We start from the raw sequence: 18,905 nt of genomic DNA, 5'->3' as shown, positions 1-18,905 counted from the left end.
CTGCCAGTGGACCACAGGGTCACCCTGTGCCATGATAAGGACTCAGAAGCCAGAACCGGGGCCCCCGCCCACCACCAGCATCTGTCCGATTCAGGTTTTTATTGAAAGTGGCCCGAGCCTCTCGACGTTCTATGAAAACTAACACCTTAACCTCAGAACATTTAGGGAAGCAGGAAGTTCGTTTTCTTTAAAAAAAAAAAAAAAAGTCCTGGCCGAAACGAGTCCTTGGGAGACACGGTAATGCGACACGAAGCAAACCTGGGCCCGGCGCGGCCTCGGTGGGCTCCAGGCAGGGGAGGAGGCAGGGCTGCCCCGACAGTCTCTGCTCCTCGTGCCACGTGGTCACCTGTCGGTGCTCCGCTGCCAGGAGGGGACGTGGAAGAGGGACCCTCTGCGCGGGTGGGGGGCGGTGACCCGGCAGTGAGGCCCACGTGGCCACGACAGCACAGGGGGCTCCACACAAAGACCCTTCTCCCCACTTCTCAAGCAGCAGCGCCTTCAGCGGGATGACGTCAGGTGGTTTCTGTTGTGGGAAAACCTGCGGAGCGGGGGAGACCCGGTCACTCCTGGCCAGGAGGGGCGCGGCCCTGGGCAGGGTGGGGGCTCCGGGATGCCGAGGGAGGGGGCGGCCCGCGTTCTGACCCGAGCCTCTGAGCACAGTCCGTCGGGGGCCGCGGGGGCCGCGGCCTCTCCTCGCAGGCCCCGAGGCTCCAGAGGAAAGAAAAAGAGAAGCCGACGCAGACAAGGCCGGCGCCCCGGGCCTCACCTCTGCACGCGTTCCACCAGGTGTGCCATCAGCTTGTCCGAGATGCCAGGGCAGGACTCCTCGGCCAGGCTGAAGGCGTTCTCGAGCTCCTCCAGCGCCCCCACGCCTCCGCCGCTCTGCCTGTGCTTCTCCTTGAGCTGTGGAGAGACCACCGGGAGCCTGACCGGAACTGCCGACCCCGGGGCCCTCGGCTCTGACGCTCCCACAAGGAAGCTCCCGCGGAAGGCTTCCCGGCCCCTCGCTGTGACCTGCGTTTGCGGGACCCCAGCTGTCGGTCCACCGCAGAGCTAGGGTGGGCCGGGTCCCCCGGGGTTCCTGGGACCGCTTAGGCCAAACCCGGGGCTCCCGCAAAGACAGATGCTGCCCCACCCCCGCGCCTGAGGGAATCTCCCAACTCCGCTCTCGAGAGGGGTCTCTACTGGCCTGTCACCGTCACGCTACAGTGGGCCAGGCTGACCACGTGGCTTCCTCCCAAGGGTCACAGAAACCCCGTGCCTCAGGCCCCGCAAACTTGAGAGAACAGCCCAGAAGCCCCTCAGTGCGCAGCACAGCCAGATCAAGGCATCCTGACCCTGGGCCCCACCACCACCGGGGGCTGTGAGAACCAGAGGGAGGCATCACCGCCCTGGGGATTAGAAGCAGGTCACCCGGGTCCCCTGCCACACCCCTCACAGAAACTACAAGGGTGCCTCCTAGCACACCCCGTCCAGCGGCCTCCACCTCAGGCCCCGCCCACAGAATCAGGCCCCACAGGGGGGCCCCGACCACCTGATGAGGCTATGCTTCCCCCCCCAACCTCCCCACACACGCGCCATCACACACGGTGCAGGGGCTCCAGCAGCCCAGGGCCCCACCCCTCCACTCTATACATTCCAAGCGGCCCAGGGCGCTAACAGCCCCGGCCCTCCTCTGACACTGGCCGCCTCCCTCCCCAGTGTGGGGACGTGTCCCAGCTGAGCCCAAGCTCCTGGTCCATGGCTGGACAGTACCGCTCTGGCCACCTGCTCCTCCCCACCTCCTCCCCTGCATATCAGGCCCCTCCAGGTGGGAGCTCTCCCACCTCTACCCATTGCCCCCCAGCGGATACCCCAGGGCCCACTTGCCTCAGGAAGGCTCTCAGCACCCCGTTCCTCCCTCTCTGGGCCTGCGGTGGGAACTGGGCCCCTGACCTACTGCCAGCCCCAAGTCCAGGGTGTGGGGGTCCCTGGGGTGCTATCGACCCCCCACTGGTAGGTAACGTGCAGGGTCACATGACCCTTGAGGCCTCCCTGCCCTGAGCCTGACATCCAGCACTGAGAACTGAACCTCCCAGGCTCTGTCTCAACAGATGACCATCCCATGCGTTTGCAGTTCAAAATAAAAGTCACAGTTTTCGATCAGAGCCATCCTGAGACCCCAAACCACCACAGCAGGGGGAGAACTCGGGGAGGTCACATTAAAGTACTTTCTCCTGGCCGCTTCTGCTTTGCTCAGAAAGCCTGGCCCCCAGGTCCAGGTCCAACCACAATGGGCTTCAAGGGGCCCAGAAGCCCCACACGGTGGGGGGGGGGGGGGGGGGGGGGGGCTGGCCAGCACACCTCCTGATAAACCTCAAGGTCGCAATGTGGGGACAGCGTGTGCAGGGAAGCACGATAGCCTCCTGCCCCAGGGGACCCCCTGACCTGGCCCTTACCTCTCCAAAGACAGGCCGGACCAGCGTGGACAGGCACTGGGACCTCGGCTGCCTCTTGGCGGGCTCCGCAGACTGCCAAGTCAAAGCCCCGGCAGGGTGATGAGAGCGAGTGTGCCCCAGGGTCAGGCGTGCCCCGCCCCCCTCCCAGCTTTCTGACCTCCTTAAAAGGTGCAGCCCGTGAGGTGTCCAGGCCTGGGTGCCTGCCCCCCACCCCCCAGCCAGGTCAGACCTTCTGGGAGCCGTGCAGGGCTGTGCCCTTGTGCACCTTGCTGTGGGGGCTCGGCCGGATGGTGGGGGGGAACGTCCAGAGGGGGCCCTGCTCTCCATCCTCAGTGTCTCCGTCACTACGGTGGAAGGTGAGAAGGGTCATGAGGAGCATGGGGGCTGGGATTTGGGGGTCCCAAGGCCCACACCTGCCTTAGTCTCCCCGTTTATTTTGGAGGCAACCTCATGGCCCTAAATGTCAAGTAGGCCCGCCCTGGGGCCCTAGGGGCCCACTGACCCCCCACCCCCGCCACGGCACAAGGCCCACGGCCATCAGGGGGCGTGACCCCCAGAAGGGCCCTTACATGTCGGAGTCCTCGGAGCTGGACTCCTCGCCGTGCCCCTCCGACTTCCAGCGCTTGTAGCGGTCAATGAGCTCAGTGAGGAAGGAGGTCTTCTTGGTGTAGCGGGTGATGAACTTGTGCTTCAGCAGCTCCTTGGCAGTGGGCCGCTGCCGAAGGAAGGGCACAGGTCAGCGGACGCCAGGGACAGCTGAGCTCTGCCTTTACACTCCCGGAGCTCACGGCTCCCCCCGGGGACCACAGGGACGAGGCCACCAGCAGGCTGGGGTGGAACACATCCCCTCCACACCAGGTAAACACCCGCCACGAGCTCCCCCAGACCTCAGCCCCTGGCCAGGGCCCGCTCTGGATCAGGAGGCGCTCGGGGCTGGGCGAGGCCGGGCGCAAGGAAGGGGCCTCAGGCCCCGTCCCCGCCCACGGGGCCGTTCTCTGGGGCCCGGTCCCAGAGCCGCCCCTACCGCCTTCAGCCGCTCAGGCCTCCTCCCGGCCCACCCCACAGAGCCAGGGCCCCAGCGGCCAGGGTGAGACAGGCCTTACGAATCGGGGGTCTTTGTTGAGGCAGGCTTCCACAAACTCCTTGAAAGGCTTGCTGTGGTGGCCCTCCAGGGTGGGCGGGCTGTTCTTGGGAATCAGGAACAAGACACGCATGGGGTGGAGGTCAGAGTTCGGAGGCTCGCCCTTGGCCAGCTCGATGGCCGTGATGCCCAACGACCAGATGTCAGCCTGGACGGAGACCCATACGGGACTGTTGCCGCCGGGGGGGGTCCCAAGCCACGCGGCGGCCCCCCTGCCGCCCGCCGCGCCCACCTTGAAGTCGTAGGCCGACTGCTTGATGACCTCGGGCGCCATCCAGAAGGGGGTGCCCACAAACGTGTTCCTCTTGATCTGTGTGTCTGTGAGCTGCCCCGCCACGCCGAAGTCGGCCAGCTTCACGTCACCCTGCTCTGAGAGCAGCACGTTGGCGGCTGCTCGACACAGGACGGTAGGGGGTCACCCTCAGCACCGCGCAGGGCCCCTCCCCCTGCACACAGCTGCCTGAGGAAGCACAGGTCTACCTGGGGACGCCAGCAGGTCCGGCTCAAGGACCTTAGCTCTCCTCGGCACCCGGCAGGCCAGGCACCCAGGACCACGTGCACGGCCGGGGGGTGGCTGCGGGAGGGGCCCGCCTGGGCACGAGGTCCAGGCCTTCCCAGAGTGGGCCTTATATGACAAACCCCAAGAACAGAGCCGCCGCCCTTTTCTCCCGAACGGCAAAGCAGGCAGAGGTGACTCTGGCCCTCGCCCTCACACCCCCGGCTGCCCCTGGCAGGGCCGGCTCCCACGGTGGGGCCACTGGAGCACACACTGGGCGCTCAGGAGACCACGAGCAAAAAATCCACACGTCTGCTTTAATCAGGTCCCTTCCGACCCGAGGAGCAGAGGTGGTGTCCCCACCGTACGGGCACAACATACTCGGAAAGTTCTGTTACTGGCAGCGTCTTCAGGAACAGAGCGAGACGGCACCGCTCGGCGTCGGACGGCCCAAGGGAGTTCAGGCCAGAAGCGCCGAACTACAAGGGTCCCCACATCCCAGACCCCCCAGTACCGCCAGCCGCACACCCCTCGCAGCGACCTCCACCTCGCACCCTGGCGCCTCTAGGGTCTGGAGGGGACGGGGACGAGGGACAGGGGCCGCGCCCCCGGGGACCTTTGATGTCTCGGTGGATCTTGCGCTCCGAGTGCAAGTAGTCCAGGCCCTTCAGGATCTCCCGCAGGATGGTGGCGATGTACGTCTCCTCCAGGGGCCCGGGTTTCAGCTGCAGGCAGAGAAGGGACGGCAGGGCCTCAGGCACCCCCACTGGCACACGCCAATCCCAGCCCCACGGCCGCGGCCTCCGCCAGGGGATAAGTGGACTTCAGATGCTGAGTCAGGTGGGAGGGGGGGAGGCTCTCTCCAGACGGCATCTACCGTTCTCTCCGCTGGCACGAAGGGGGTCCCGGCCACTGCCGAGCCCACGTACCTGGGGGCGCTGGCCCGCCTGCACCCCACCAGCCCAGAACCCCTGGGAAACCAGTGGAAATGGACCCCAGTTCACTTCTGGGCTGAGAAGGCTCTTAGCACGCACCACACCGAAACAGCCAAGGACTGGAGGCCCACAGGAGCCGGGGGTCCTCAGGCAGTGGGTCCAGGGCTGCTGCCCCAAGCCCCACAGCCACCTCCTGTGTCCACTCCTGCCCACGACAAGCCGCCCACTGCCGCAGCCTATGCCTCACCAGGTCCAACGCGGAGCCTCCGCCCAGATACTCCATGATGATCCACAGCTTCGTGCCCTGGGCCCAGAGAAACGCCCATGAGCTCGAGGCCACGGCCCCAAGACACACACTCCCCGTCAGGGGAGACTCAGGCCTCCAGCCCTCAGGAACCCTCAGGGACCGACCCTCAGGGACCCACCGCAAAAGGGCCCCAGGGGCCCCTATCCAGCCCCCCCTCCTGTCACACCCCTGATGTGTGTGTGTGTAGATGGACCCAGTGCTCAGGCCGGTGGCCAGGTCCCCCATGCCAGTACCCCAACGGGAACCAGGCCGCAGGAATGACATGTCCAGCCGGCACTCGGCCTGCGGGCACCTGCACCCAGGCGTCCCCCTGGGCGGGCCCCCAAGGGCAGAGCGGGGGGTGGGCTCAAAGACGCTGTGCGGTGGGGCTGCCCTGGCCCGGGAGACGGCACGGCCAGGAAGTGAGACCCCACGGCCACTGCAGAGCCAACTAGGTCGCATTCATGTCCTCCATGCCCACCTGGCCCTCGGGACTGTAGTTTCTTGAGTGCCCTCATCCTTCAGACCCGGCCTGTCCCCACCGTCCCCATGTGGGGCAGACCCAGCCCGGGCCTCCCGAGCAGGTACAGGGACTTTCTGCCTCTCTGGAGGCAGCCTGGGTGGGGGGCGGCGGTCACGGGCATCTACCCAAGCGCAGGCCTGGCGTGGAGCGAGCCCCCACCCCACAGGCACCTTCAGGTAGGAGCCGAAGTAGCGGGTGATGTAGGGACTGTCACACTGGCTGAGCACAGTGATTTCCTGCTGGATGTCCTCGATCTCATCCTCGGCCTCCTCCAGGTCGATGATCTTGATGGCCACCACCTCCTTGGTGCGGTTGTCGATCCCCTTGTATACCTCCCCAAAGGAGCCCTTGCCGATACGGTCGAGCTTGGTGAAGAGCTCCTCGGGGTCCACGCGTGAGTGCTGTAGAGACACGGAGCAGGCAGACTGAGGGTGACCCTGCTGGAGGAGGTGGCAATCCCCAAAATGAGGAGCTAGGGAGCCCACCCACATTTTTTTTTAAGTTTACGCTTTTTAAATAATCTCTACACCCACTGTGGGGCTTGAACTCACAACCCCAAGATCAAGAGTCGCAGTCTTCTGACTGAGCCGGCCAGGCACCCCTCTCCTTGCTGCTTTTACCTCTTTGTTCAGGAAACCTAAACGTACCCTCCCCACAAAGGAGCACAGAGGCCCCCGCAGCAGCCAGGGGACCAGGCTGTGGAGCAGGTGGAGAGACCATGAAGGTCATGCCCTATCTGCCCACACCCCACACGTGGACACGTGGGGAGGGCCAAGTGAGGCACAAGGACAAGTTTAAAGGGGATACGTGGGTAGGAAATGGGGACTTGGGGGCAGCGAGGCTATCCCATAGGACAGCGGGGACAGTGGGGACAGCACCAACGCAGTCTCGCGAACCAGGGGCCTAGTTCGCAAGAACGTACCCATGCTGCCTCTTCGTTTGTAACAAACACACCCCAGCTAGACTCGGGGGCGGGGGAGGGAGGTACCGGCGCTCCCGGTTCCCCGGACCCCCCCGAACTCCTCCTGAGCAAGAGTCTATGGCGTCAGCCGGTTCTCCCTGCACACCTGGGAGCCACACCCCCCGGAAACGGCTTCCCTTCTGGTCCCCAAATCAGTCCTCAAGACAGCTCCACCCTCACACCAGCGGGGAGTTGAAAACTGATGCTGTCTTGGACGCTTAATCCTGGATATTCAAGTACCACGCAAAACCAGCGCACTGTCCTGTCCTTGGACTTAAATTCAAAGCCTGAAAAAGAGCGCCCAGAGGTCTGAGCACCAGGGCGCGGCCGGCAGAGGGCACCCGCCCGCCCGTGGGCGGACACTCACACGCCTGACGCCGACCTTCCACACGTCAGGGGCTGAGATGGCTCTCAGCCTTTGGGGGGCTGCCCGAAGGAGGCAACACCCCTGCGCACGTGGCCCCCCGGGCTCCCGAGAACAGCACTCTCTTGGGAACGCCAAGCCACTGTGTCCTCAGAGAGCCAGCAGCAGTCTACACAGCCCCAGAGCGACGCAGGGGGCCAGGAGGGTGGGAGCCTAGCGTCTTGTCCAGGCAGAGGCAGAAAGGGTTTTCCAAGGCCCCGAGACTCGGATCCACCAGGAGGCGCCTCCCGGCACAGAGGCCGCTGCCACAGCCCCAGCACCACTGGCAACAGAGCATCTTGGTGCCGGGTACACGAGGGAGAAAAGTACGGCTTCCCGTGCCTCATCGGCCCGAGGGACGGCCCATCCTGCGGTGGGTGGGCGCCCCCGGTCCCGAGCTGAGCCCTCCACACGTGGACTCGGCACACACACGGAGCCCACCTTGGGCTCACCCCCAGCAAAGCTCCACGTCGGGCCCGACCGGCTCCAGACAGAGACTACGCGTCAACAGAAACTGCTGATTAGCCGCCTTCCCGAGGCGTGCAGGCGTGCGACTGGGAGGGAGGGGACAGCACGCAGGCCCACAGGCGAGCAGCCCTGATTCCGAGCACCCGGAGAGCCAGGACAGCAGGGGCCGTCGGGTGCCAGGAGCCCCACAGGACAGCAGATGGAGCGGGGCCTGGCCGGGACCAAGGGGCAGAGCAGCACTTCAGCACAGTCCCCACAGACGGGGCGGGCTGGGCCGGGCTCCATCCACACGCTGGCCCAGCTGGTTCAGGAACGTGGCCCTCCTCGTTTCCTCACCAGAACCAGCAGCCCAGTCCCCAAGCCAGTGCATGTAGAGGACAAGGCGCAGCAGGTGCACGCGGTCGAGTTACCACCGAGTCCCCAAGCCAAGGCTGAAGGCTTCAGCAGGACACAGAGCTGAGCGCCACTCGGGTCCCTTGGGCCCAACCGCCGGGCATCTCCATTCCTGCCGCGCATGTCAAGAAAACCAGGACAGGTTAGGCATGTGGCCGCGAGTTGCAGCCACTCGGCTGTGTTCAGGAGGGGGATGGCGCGGATCACGTGGCCAGAACCCACCCCCCCCCACCCGGAAGAAAGGCCCGGCAGGGCGCCTGCGCCATCCCGCCAACCCCCGGCCCCACACGCGACCCCACACGCGACCCCACACGTGACCGGCCGGCGGCAGGACAAGAACACCTTCCTGCCGGAGGGCCTTCTCCGCGAGCGGCGGGGGACCTTGCCGTTCCCTGGCTGCCGCGGTGGGGCATGGTCTGGGACACGCCCCTCCCGGACCTGCTCCTTCCGCATCGGCCCAAACAGCACCTTCCCAGAGGCTCTTGCCATCGACTCAGCCGTCACCGCCTATTCGGTGCCGGGGGCGGCGGTCCACCAGACCGCCAGCCTGTCCCCTGCCCCAGAAGGGCTGGCACAGCCCTGCAGGATACCCCACGACGGCTGTCCAGTAACTCCAGTCCAGCTGGTGCCCTGACCTTGTGTCCTCGGTCGCCGAAGAAAGTCCCTCTCCTAAGGTGCCCTGAGAGAAGAGCTGGAGGAGGTGGGACGGACAGCAGGCAGCACCAATCAGCGGGTCCCCTTCCCACCCTCAGGCAATTGCTGGCAACACGTCCTCCTGCTCCGCTCCCCTCAGCCCTGCTGAGAACACCGCGGCCCTCTCCACGCAGGGCCAGCAACCCAACAAGGGAAACCCCCAGATGGGGCACTCAGACCCCCACTGCCCGGGAGAACACGGTGGACCCTAAGCCAGAGTTCCTGGCTTGGCAAGGAAGGCGGGGAGCCCCAACCCCCGACTCTCATACTCCTGGAGTCCCCCCGACTGCAGGCCAGTCAACTCAGCAGTGTGACACGTGCACACGCCTGGCTGCGGCCCTGACACTACAAGAATGTCACAGGACCCACCTGTTCCCAGCCCCGCCGGGAGAAGGAAAGGCAAGTAGCTCCTGGGTCTGGGGGCCTCGGGCTGCTTTTCCAGGCGATGCTGTAAAAGCTCAAAAGCTCGACTGGCTCTGGGGGTTGACACCCTTGTCCTCCAACCCTGAGGCTGCCAGGTCTGTGGCCGCTGCCTGGCAGCGTGTCTGCCGTTAATGTCACCTCACGAAATGAGGGGAGCGAAGCCATCCCCACCCACCACACGACAGGTGGCAGCACAGGAACAAGCTGGGGGGGAGGAGGGAGGAGGAGAGATGTGGAGGGCGGGAGGGCAGGCTGTGTGGGAGCACGGCCTACTGCCCCAAGCAGGGACTGCCCCACGGAGCCACAGTGACAACTGTCTCAAGAGAAAATGATACGCTGACAGGCTCCCTGCCACTGGCCTCTGAAAGGACAAAGGGGGCTTCGTTCCTGAGGGGTCCCTTCTCCCTGTCTGATCTGGACGCCGAGGGCCGACACGAAGCGCCGACCGCACACGGGGACGGGGGCAGCTCGGGGCTCCGACTTCCGGGACCCACGGGAACTACTCCCACAGCTTTTTTTCCTTCCTGTATTCTAAGAGGGAAAAGAAGAATGGTAAAGGGTATTTCTGATTCATTGGGAGAAACAATGAGGCCGTGACGACAGACACATCCTGCCATCGGACTGCAGGACGGTTGGGAGCGTCACCCCAGGTACACTTGGATTCGAGGCCTCGACCTGCCGCTTTCTAGCCAACTAACATCTCTAAGCACCGAGTTTTAAACCCAGGGTGACGACAGCACCTGTGTGGTGAGGCTGAGGGGAACCACGAGAGCTACACACGCAAAAGGCTTAGCGCAGAGAGACTGGCGGCAAGCGCTCTATAAACGTTTACTGAATAAGTAAATGTCGCCTAAAGTGTTCTGTTTTTTCTCCAAATCAATTCTCTCTTTCTAACCTGCACCTTTCTAAGCGCCTCTTAAGTTTGACAATGAACGTCAAAGCCCTTCACACACGGGTTTGGGGCTTTCTGTGCACTTGGGAGCTGCAGCCGTGGAACTTACAAGGTGAGCTTTGATACAGTCACTTCACCATCACCGGCTTGGTTCTCCGGTGCTTTCTCTGCAGCTTCTGTCACTCACCAGCAGCAGGATGGGGGGCGGGGCGGGGTAAGGCAAGGGAGGCTCTTTCTGGGTGCAAAATGTATCCTGCGGCTCTTAAAAATAAGCTCGAGGCCGAGTTTTCTCTGCGCACCAGTAATGTGACTTACCACACAGAAATGTCAAAGCCTAGAGAGGAATCTGCTAGCCCCATTCGGCATCAACCGGTGAGGCCCGGTTCCCATCTGTGGCCACAGCTGGTGCAGGACGCGCTGCTCGATGGGAGCCCCACAGGCTTCCCCGTCCACACCTTCCCGGGGCAGATGCCGGCGGAGGGGGGCTAACGGGCCATCCCATCACCCTGCAGCAGCCAGCCCACTGAGAACACGACCACACCGCCAGCACCTAGGAAAAGTCCCCTTCACGCTGCCTCCATCGCCCTTGTTTTGAGACAACAAAACGGGGAGGGAAACCAACCACAAGCCCCCACGCTGGCTGCCGCCACCACGTCCCAGCACCAGCAGCCGGCTCCGGGCAGACTCCGGCCGGATGTGGGGGGTCCCCCAGAGCCCGCCGGTGACGCCGCAAAGTGGTTCGGGTGGGGAAGCACAAGAACCTTGCAGGCAGGCACTTCCGGCCCAGGTGACCGCTCCTAGAGCAGCCTTCCCAAGAAACCCCGACAGAAGCACACTGGGGCCCTCAGCTCTCCCGACACACCAAGTCACCCGAGGCTGCTTCATCGCGCCCCCAGGGAGGGAACCCCCAGCCTCTGCCACAGCCCGGCATGCCCCTGGCCCGGCCCCGGACCCCGCAAACGCAGCCACCCAGGTTCCCAAACCCACCGGCGCCGCCCGGCCCCGCTCTGCTCCCAAGGTCAGCCTCCGCACCCCCCTCCCGCGCGGGGGGGGGGGGGGGGGGGGGGGGGGGGGGGGGCTTCTATTCTGAGAAGTCTGCGCGCATCTGCCCCCCAAAACCCCGCACCAGCCGCCCCGAGGCAGCAGCCCCTCTGCACTGCCCCCTCCTCGGGGTCCCCGGAGGAGCGGGGTCCTCAGCGGACGGCTCTCCTGAAAGCCCAGGCGCTTTTCAGGTGACACGCTCGTGGGTGAAATAAACGTCTTCCCGGGACGTGGCGGTCGGCGCTCCCACGTGCGGGGGCGGGGCAGGCACGCTGCCACACACCCCCCATCCTGGAACCAGCCTTACCTGGTTGGCGAAGCCCCTGAGGTGAGCCATGTCTGCGATGCCCTCAGACCATCGGCTGCAACCCCACGAGGCCCCTAGATCCCGCCTCGAGGCTCTGGAAGCCGGCTCCCTCGCTTCAATCAACTGGAAGGACAGCAGGCGCGCTCGATGCTGGTGCTGCTCGGGGTACACGGGGCTCCCCGGGGCCAGGCGCCCCCACCCGTCTCGTTCCTTGATGGCCTCACCAAGCGGGGCCCCCCTTCTTAGCCTCTCCCGCCCGCGCTCTGGCCTCCGACCCTCCACCGCCGCCCAGGGCCGGGTCCCCGAGCCCCTTCACGCCCCTCACACCCCCCAGCGCTGAGCCCCGCCCCCAGCGCCCTACCCCACCCCGAACCCCACCTCCAGCTTCCTCTCCCCCCTCCCCGCGCCCTGCCCCCACCGCCAAGCCCCGCCCCCAGTTCCCTCAGCGCCCTCCGCTCGCCCCACGGTCCGTAACCGCCCGGCAACCCCCCACCGCCCGGCCCCCTCCCCAACCGCCGCAGGCGCGGGCCCACCCGGCAGCGCGCCCACCTCCGGGGGGGCTCCATCCCGGCCTCCCCCGGCCCGCTCCTCAGTGCCCACGAAGGCTCCCACCCGCAGCCTCCTCTCGCCCGGGGAGCGCCCGGACCTCCAGCCCGCGAAAGAGCGGCAGTGGCGGCGGCGACCGGAGAAAGCCCAGCGGCGGCGACGGCGAAGGCGGTGCGCGGTGTCGTGGCCCGGCGCGGGGCTCTCTGGGACACCGAGTCCCGCCGCTCGCTCCGCGCTCGGGTGCCCGCCGGCTCTGGACTACAAGTCCCGGCAAGCCACGGGGCAGGGCGGTGTCGCGGGGCTCGCCGGGACTCGGAGTCGGGCTTCCTGAGCGCCTCTACACTACGTCTCCCAGCAGGCCGCGGGCCGGGCCGGGGCGGGGCCGGGGCCGGGGCCAGGAGGGGTCCTGCAGCCGGGGGTTGGGGGGGCCCTTGGGCATGCGTCCTCCCACCCGTGGACTCGCTCCCCTTCCCGCCCACCCGGTCCCCGTCTGCCTCCTCCATTACCCCCGCCACCCCCTCTCCGTCCTCCCTCCCAGTCCCGTCCATCCCCCTCCGGCCTTCCTCTCCCCTCCCCTCCTCTCTTCCCCTCTCTGTCCTCCCTCCTGGTGGTCCCTTCCACCCACCTCCCCGCTCTCTGCTCTCCCTCCTCCCCTCCGCCTTGGAGGGCTTTCGCCGATACCCTGTTTTGGAGACCCTGCCCAGTGCAGCAACTCAAGTGACCGTGGAGGGTGGGATGGAGAAACAAAATGTGATGTAGCAAAGCCGTGGAATACTAGTCAGCCTGAAAAAGGACATTCTGACGGCTGCGACAACATGGATGAACCTGGAGGGCATTATGCCGCGTAACAGAAGCCAGATACAGAAGACCAATTATTTCATGGGTCCACATACGTGGAGTCCCTAAAGGGGGTAGATTTACACAGAGTAGACGGTGGGTGCCAGGGTCTGGGGGAGGGGAAATGGGGGGAGTTACTGTTTAATCGACACAGAGTCTGTCTCACAAAATAAAGAGTTCTGGAGATTGAGTGCACGACAATGCTAATGTACTTACAACTTTTAAGATGGTAAATTTTATGTGTGTTACGTCACAATTTAAAGTAAATAAAATACAATAAAATAGAAAAGGAATTACGTTCTGACACGTGTTACAACATGAACTTTTAAAAGCATTATGCAGGGGCTCCTGGGTGGCTGGTCAGTTAAGCATCCCAATCTTGATGAGGTCAAGTCCAAGTTCTGTGTTGGGTGGTGTGTTCAAGTCCCAAGTCCACACCCAGCATGGAGCCTATTTAAAATAAAACAAACAACAACAAACACATTACACAGGGGACATACGCCGGTCACAAGAGGCAAATACTGCATGATTGCACTTACCTAAGGCATGGAGAATAGGCCAATTCAAAAGACAGAAAGTAAAATACAGGTTTCCAGGGGCTGAAGAGGGGAACAGGGAACCATTACTTAATAGGGACAGAGTTTCTGTTTGGGGTGATTTTTAAAAATTCCTGGAAATAGTGGTGATGATTACACAACATCGTGAATTTGTTAATCCCACCGAATTGTACACTGTATAGTTTATGTTATGTGTATTTAATTTTTTAAAGTTTATTTTTGAGAGAGAGAGAGAGACAGCACAAGGGGGGGAGGAGCAGAGAGAGAGGGAGACAGAGAATCTCAAGCAGGCTCCACCCTGTCAGTACGGAGCCCTATGCAGGGCTTGAACTCAGGAAACTGAGATCGTGACCTGAGTTGAAACCAAGAGTCATACGCTTAACTGACTGAGCCATCCAGGCGCCCCTACGTTACGTGTATTTTAACGCAAAGACAGAAAAGCAGTGATAAAGTGAATGTCAACAAATTTTTTAAATTTTGCTTTCAGAAAGATACTGTTGAGAGAAGGAAAAGACATGCTACAAGGCTGGGGGAAAAAACTGCAAAGCACATATCCAAATACATACGTACATACATACGGATGTATGTACATGAAATATATATTTATACTATACACATACCATACAACGTATATACACAGAGCTCTCCAAACTCAACAGTTAGAAAACAACCCAGTTAAAAAAAAAATTGAGAACAGACTTGAATAGACACTTCAAAGAGGGTGGTGAGGAGCACCTGGGTGGCTCAGTCGGTTGGGCGTCCAACTCTTGACTTCGGCTCAGGTCATGATCTCATGGTTCGTGGGTTGGAACCCCGAGTTGGGCTCTACACCGACGGCGCAGACCCTACTTAGGGTTCTCTGTCTCTCTCTCTGTCTCTCTCTCTCTCTGCCCCTCCCCTGCTCATTCTGTCTCATAAATAAATACATACTTAATTAAGATGGGTGAATGGCAGTAGCACGTGGACAGATGCTTCACATCATTAACTATCAGGGAAATGCAAACAAAACCATAGCGAGGTGCTGTCCACATTCCTGTTAGGGTGGCTAAAATAAAAAGTACTCATAATAGGGAGTTCCGGGTTCTGGCACTGAAAGTCCCACATCCCTGGAAACCCCTCTGCCTGAGGCAGAGCTGAACAGTTGGTCATTCAGGAGGATGAAAACCCGGAACTCTCATACATCCTACATGGTGCGAATGCAAAATGGCACCACCGCTCTGGACAACATCTGGATGGTTGCTTCTCTCTCTAGGCCTCTCCCAGCCTCCGTGGCCTCGAACGATCCCACTGGCCCAGTGCCCCGGGCTCTGGGTCAGAGTTCTGCGGGGGCCCCCTGTTCTGGGGCCCCAGGGGTGGGACAAGGCGGGCCAGAAGCTTCTGCTCTAACGTGCGTGCTCTCCTGGCCAATGTCAGGGTCAAATGGACTCATCTTGGGAGGGCTGCAGAAGCTCACGCCGTCCAAAGGGGCAGGGGCAGTGTCGGGCGGGGGAGGCACCAGAACCGCCCCCTGGGTGGGAGGGGACTGAGCGGTCTGGGGGCTTCACCTTGCCCCTGGTAGTAGGTCCCAGAGGGGAATCCCCAGGCTTCTCAGACCCTAAACCAGGCAAGGATGAGAGGGTGCAGAGCTCACGGCGGGGGGCGGGGAGGGGCGTGGGGACGGCCTCAACGCCCCTCCTTGGGACCCAGGCTGCCGTGGGAGGAGGGTGTGGATGGCTGAGCCGGCCCCTAGGGGCTCCCGTGTCGTCCAGAGGCGCCCATCAGCCTGGATCCCGGAGTCCAGGGGTTCAAGAGAATGGAGAAGGGGAGGGTGTTCCCCGGGCCGAGGACAATGCCTCCCACTGGTGACTATGGTCGGGAGGCAGCACTCGGGCAGCGGGTGTCACAGGGCCGCAGGGGTGTCCTGGGATGTCTGGGCAACTGAGAGGCTGCAGGGAGAGTACCCCGCACGGGCAGATGGCATGGCCGCCAGGCTCGGGTGTAGGGTGGAACCGGCGTGGGGAGCCCCCAGCTCCACACAGGCCCGGGGCTCCCTGGCTCTGCGCCTCCGCCTTCGATCCCGCTCTCCGCCCACCAGGCTCCGCGCCTTCAAGTGCGACCCCCAGGAAGCCTCACTTTCCAGCCGTGACCTGGCACCCACTGCCACCACCAGGAAAGCCACTGAGAAGGGCCGAGTTTCCTGTCCACGCCCGTCTGTGGACGAGGCCGACGGCTCCCGGAGGGCGGTGGAGGAGTCCAGCCGTGGGACGGAAGAGATGCCACGGACACACGCTCGGGGATGGTGTTAGGTGAAAAACCAGTTTAAATTTTTTTTTTAATGTTTACTTATTTTTGAGAGAGAGACAGAGCAGGAGGCGGGGAGGGGCAGAGAGAGAGGGAGACACAGAACCCGAAGCAGCTCCAGGCTCCGAGCCGTCGGCACAGAACCGGCCGCGGGGCTTGAACCCACGGACCGCAAGAAGTCCGACGCTTAGCCGACTGAGCTACGCCGGCACTGCGAAAAACCAGGTTTTAGAACTACACGCTAATCGTGTGTACGCATGGGTACTATTTTGAACTGACAGGACATGGGGACTGGACATGTGGATCTTAAGTCTTATTTTATTTGCTATCCTAACTTTCCAGGTCCAGTAGACTTCAGTGACCAGATTTTACTCCTGTATTCAGAAAAACAGGCTTATCTGTGTCTGCTGGCTGACTTTGAAATCTCAGAACAATGAGGATTGTTTCAAAACAGCACATTCAAGGCCTCACGATCTCAGGAAGGAGGTTAAGGCAGAAGAAAACTCACTCCCCTCAGGGCAAAAACAAACAAACAAACAAACAAACAAAACACCAAGTCTGGACTGGAGGTCAAGGGCCCACAGACACACTGCTCAGGTGACTTCCTGGGCCTGCCGGGACCTGCTCCCTGGCCCACGTAGGCGGCAGGGTGGGAGCCCTGGCTGGCCCTGGGGAGGTGACGGCCCCCAACCGCAGCCTCGAGGATCCTCAGGCTCTCCTGGGTCGAGGTCTCCTCCACCCTCACAGACAGCAAATCTTCACCCTCTAAGACTGACTTGAAGTTCCGGAAACATTCAAACCCAGTTTGGTGAAGACTGGTGCATTCGGGTGCCTCCGCATTAGCCAGCAGCCTCTGCCTCCCGCCCAGCTTCCCGGTCACCAGCAGCCAGCACAGCCTCTCTAGACACACACTGGGTCGTGTCAGGCTCCGGACCAAAAAAGTGCTGCTTTGCCCAGTGCCCACTGGGCAAGCTCAGACTCGGCTGGGTTCGGATCCTGGCAGTGGGGTTCGGGGGCAGGTGGGGGGGGGGGGGACAATGCTCTCCCGCATAATATTACCCAGGTGCAGAGCTTTAAAAAACGCCCCCTCCTGCTGACCCGGCAACACCACCTCCAGGCATCAGCACTGAGGAAATCGAGAGGCGCGGGGCACCTGGGGGGTCAGTGAGCTAAGCGTCTGGCTCTTGATCTCGGCTCAGGTCGTGATCTCATGGTTCGTGGGATGGAGCCCCGCATCGGGCTCTGCACAGACAGCAAGGAGCCTGTTGGGATTCTCCCTCCCTCTATTCTCCCTCCCTCTCCCACTGCCCCTCTCGAGCACACGCGCACACATGCTCGCACACACTCTCTCTCTCAAAATAAATAAATATTAAAAAAATGGGCACGATTTAGCTCAAAGGTGGGAAAGTGGAAACACCGCAAATACCCAGTGATACTAACAGTTGAATAATACTTCCATATATCCTTGGGACGCGGTGCGGTCATCCAACTGCTGTTGCTAAAACACCATAATGATAGGAAAGTGTTCCCAAGGCAAGTGGGAAAATGGAAAAACTGCTCCTGTTGCAACCCAGCCCCCTCCCCCCTCCCCCCCTTCCCTCTCTCTCTTCCTCCTTCCCTGTTGGATAGAAATAAATGTATTGAACGTTTACAGTGCTCGCTTGCCTGTGAGCCAGATTATGAATCTTTCCTGCAAATTCTTTAATTTTTTCTGTACTTTTCAGAGTTTATCAATGATCATGTGTTACTTATAGACTAGGTTTCCCCTGGCGGAGAGCAGCAGCTCGGCTCCCAAAGTTCCCCGCAAGCTCTCCCTGGGCTCCCTGAGCCTAAACACAGGCGAGCTCACAACCAGAAGTGCCAGGCACGCGCCTTTCCCACGGCTGCTCTAACAAGATGCCACAAACCGAATGGCTTAAGACAACGCATGTATTTGATGGTTCCGGAAGAAAAAGTCTGACATGGGTCTCACTGGGCTACAGTCAAGGAGTTATCAGTGCTGTTTCCTTCTGGAGGCTCCAGGGCGAACCCGTTTCCTTGCTTTTTCCAGCTTCTAGAAGCCACCCGCAGCCCTTGGCTCATGCTCCCTCCCCCATCTGCAAAGCCAGCCTCTCTCTGACCCTGCTTCTCCCAGACCCTGTTACGGATCTCCTCTCTAGGCCGGCCCTCCTTGGTCCCAGTTACAAGGACTCTTGTGATGATACTGGGCTCATCTAGACAATGCAGGGGGATCTCCCCCCTCAAGATCTTCAATCCAACCCCACCTACGAAGTCACTTTTGCCACGTGAGGCAGCTCACGCACAGGGATTAGGCAGAGCACATCTTTGGAACGGATCACTCAGCACGCCAAGCACGGACGGCGCACACAGTCTCACACACGCACACACTCAGACACATAGACAGACACGCAGACACACACACACTCGGACAGAGACACACACAGACACTCAGGCAGATACAGACAGGCAGGCAGGGGCAAACACAGACCCGCAACCACTCAGACCACATACATATGCAGAGACACACAGTAGGCAAAATTTCCCCAAAAGTGAAGAGAAATGTGGGTTTTCAGGTTAGAAGAGGAAATAAAGTCTTGACCTAACACGTTGTAGTTAGTTTTAGAATTCTAAGGATAAAAACAAGTCTTAAAAACTGAGAGGGTTGGGGCGCCTGGGTGGCTCAGTCGGTTAGGCGTCCGACTCCGGCTCAGGTCATGATCTCACAGTTCGTGGGTTCGAGCCCCGTGTCGGGCTCTGTGTTGACAGCTTGGAGCCTGGAGCCTACTTCAGTTTCTGTGTCTCCCTCTCTCTGCCCCTCCCCTGCTCACGCTCTGTGTCTCTCTGTCTCTCAATAATAAATAAATGTTAAAAAATTAAAAAAAAAAAAAAAGCTGAGAGGGTTGAATGACATCACCCAGAGAGACATGTCGAGTCCTACCCCTGTCCCTGTGAATGGAACCTTGTTTGGACAGGGAGTCCTTGCAGAGGACGTCAAGTTCAGATGAGGTCATGCTGGAGTAGGGGCCTCTGGACGGGAAGATTTGGACGCAAACACACAGGGAGAGGGCAACACAGTGAGGACAGAGGCAAGGACAGACCCTCCTCGAGAGCCCCTGAGGGAGCCAGCTCTGCCCACACCTGGGGTTCTGGCCTCCTGGCCTCCAGACTGTGAAAGAGCCTGTCTACTGTTCTAGGTCAGGTTTGTGCTGCTTTGTTAGGAGCCCCGGAAGATTAATGAAGATTAATAAAGGAGAGGAGGAAGGGACGGAGCAGGGAGGAGGATTA

General features: G+C 61.4%; 1 protein-coding gene across 1 annotated transcript; it reads right to left on the bottom strand.

The window, feature by feature from the left end:
• Positions 1–84: 84 nt before the first annotated feature.
• Positions 85–12,160, bottom strand: STK25 (serine/threonine kinase 25). Its single transcript, XM_049614516.1, is given in 14 exon segments — positions 85–538; positions 767–903; positions 2,439–2,510; positions 2,668–2,702; positions 2,705–2,748; positions 2,750–2,782; positions 3,008–3,153; positions 3,542–3,727; positions 3,812–3,969; positions 4,692–4,800; positions 5,258–5,314; positions 5,990–6,220; positions 11,401–11,523; positions 12,013–12,160. Coding segments are annotated over 13 exon segments (1,278 nt in total). The 5' UTR covers positions 11,431–11,523; positions 12,013–12,160; the 3' UTR covers positions 85–498.
• Between the last annotated feature and the right edge of the window lie 6,745 nt (positions 12,161–18,905).

Source organism: Panthera uncia, assembly GCF_023721935.1.
Source record: "Panthera uncia isolate 11264 chromosome C1 unlocalized genomic scaffold, Puncia_PCG_1.0 HiC_scaffold_3, whole genome shotgun sequence".
NCBI lineage: Eukaryota > Metazoa > Chordata > Mammalia > Carnivora > Felidae > Panthera > Panthera uncia.
This window is presented reverse-complemented; position numbering and strand designations above follow the sequence as displayed.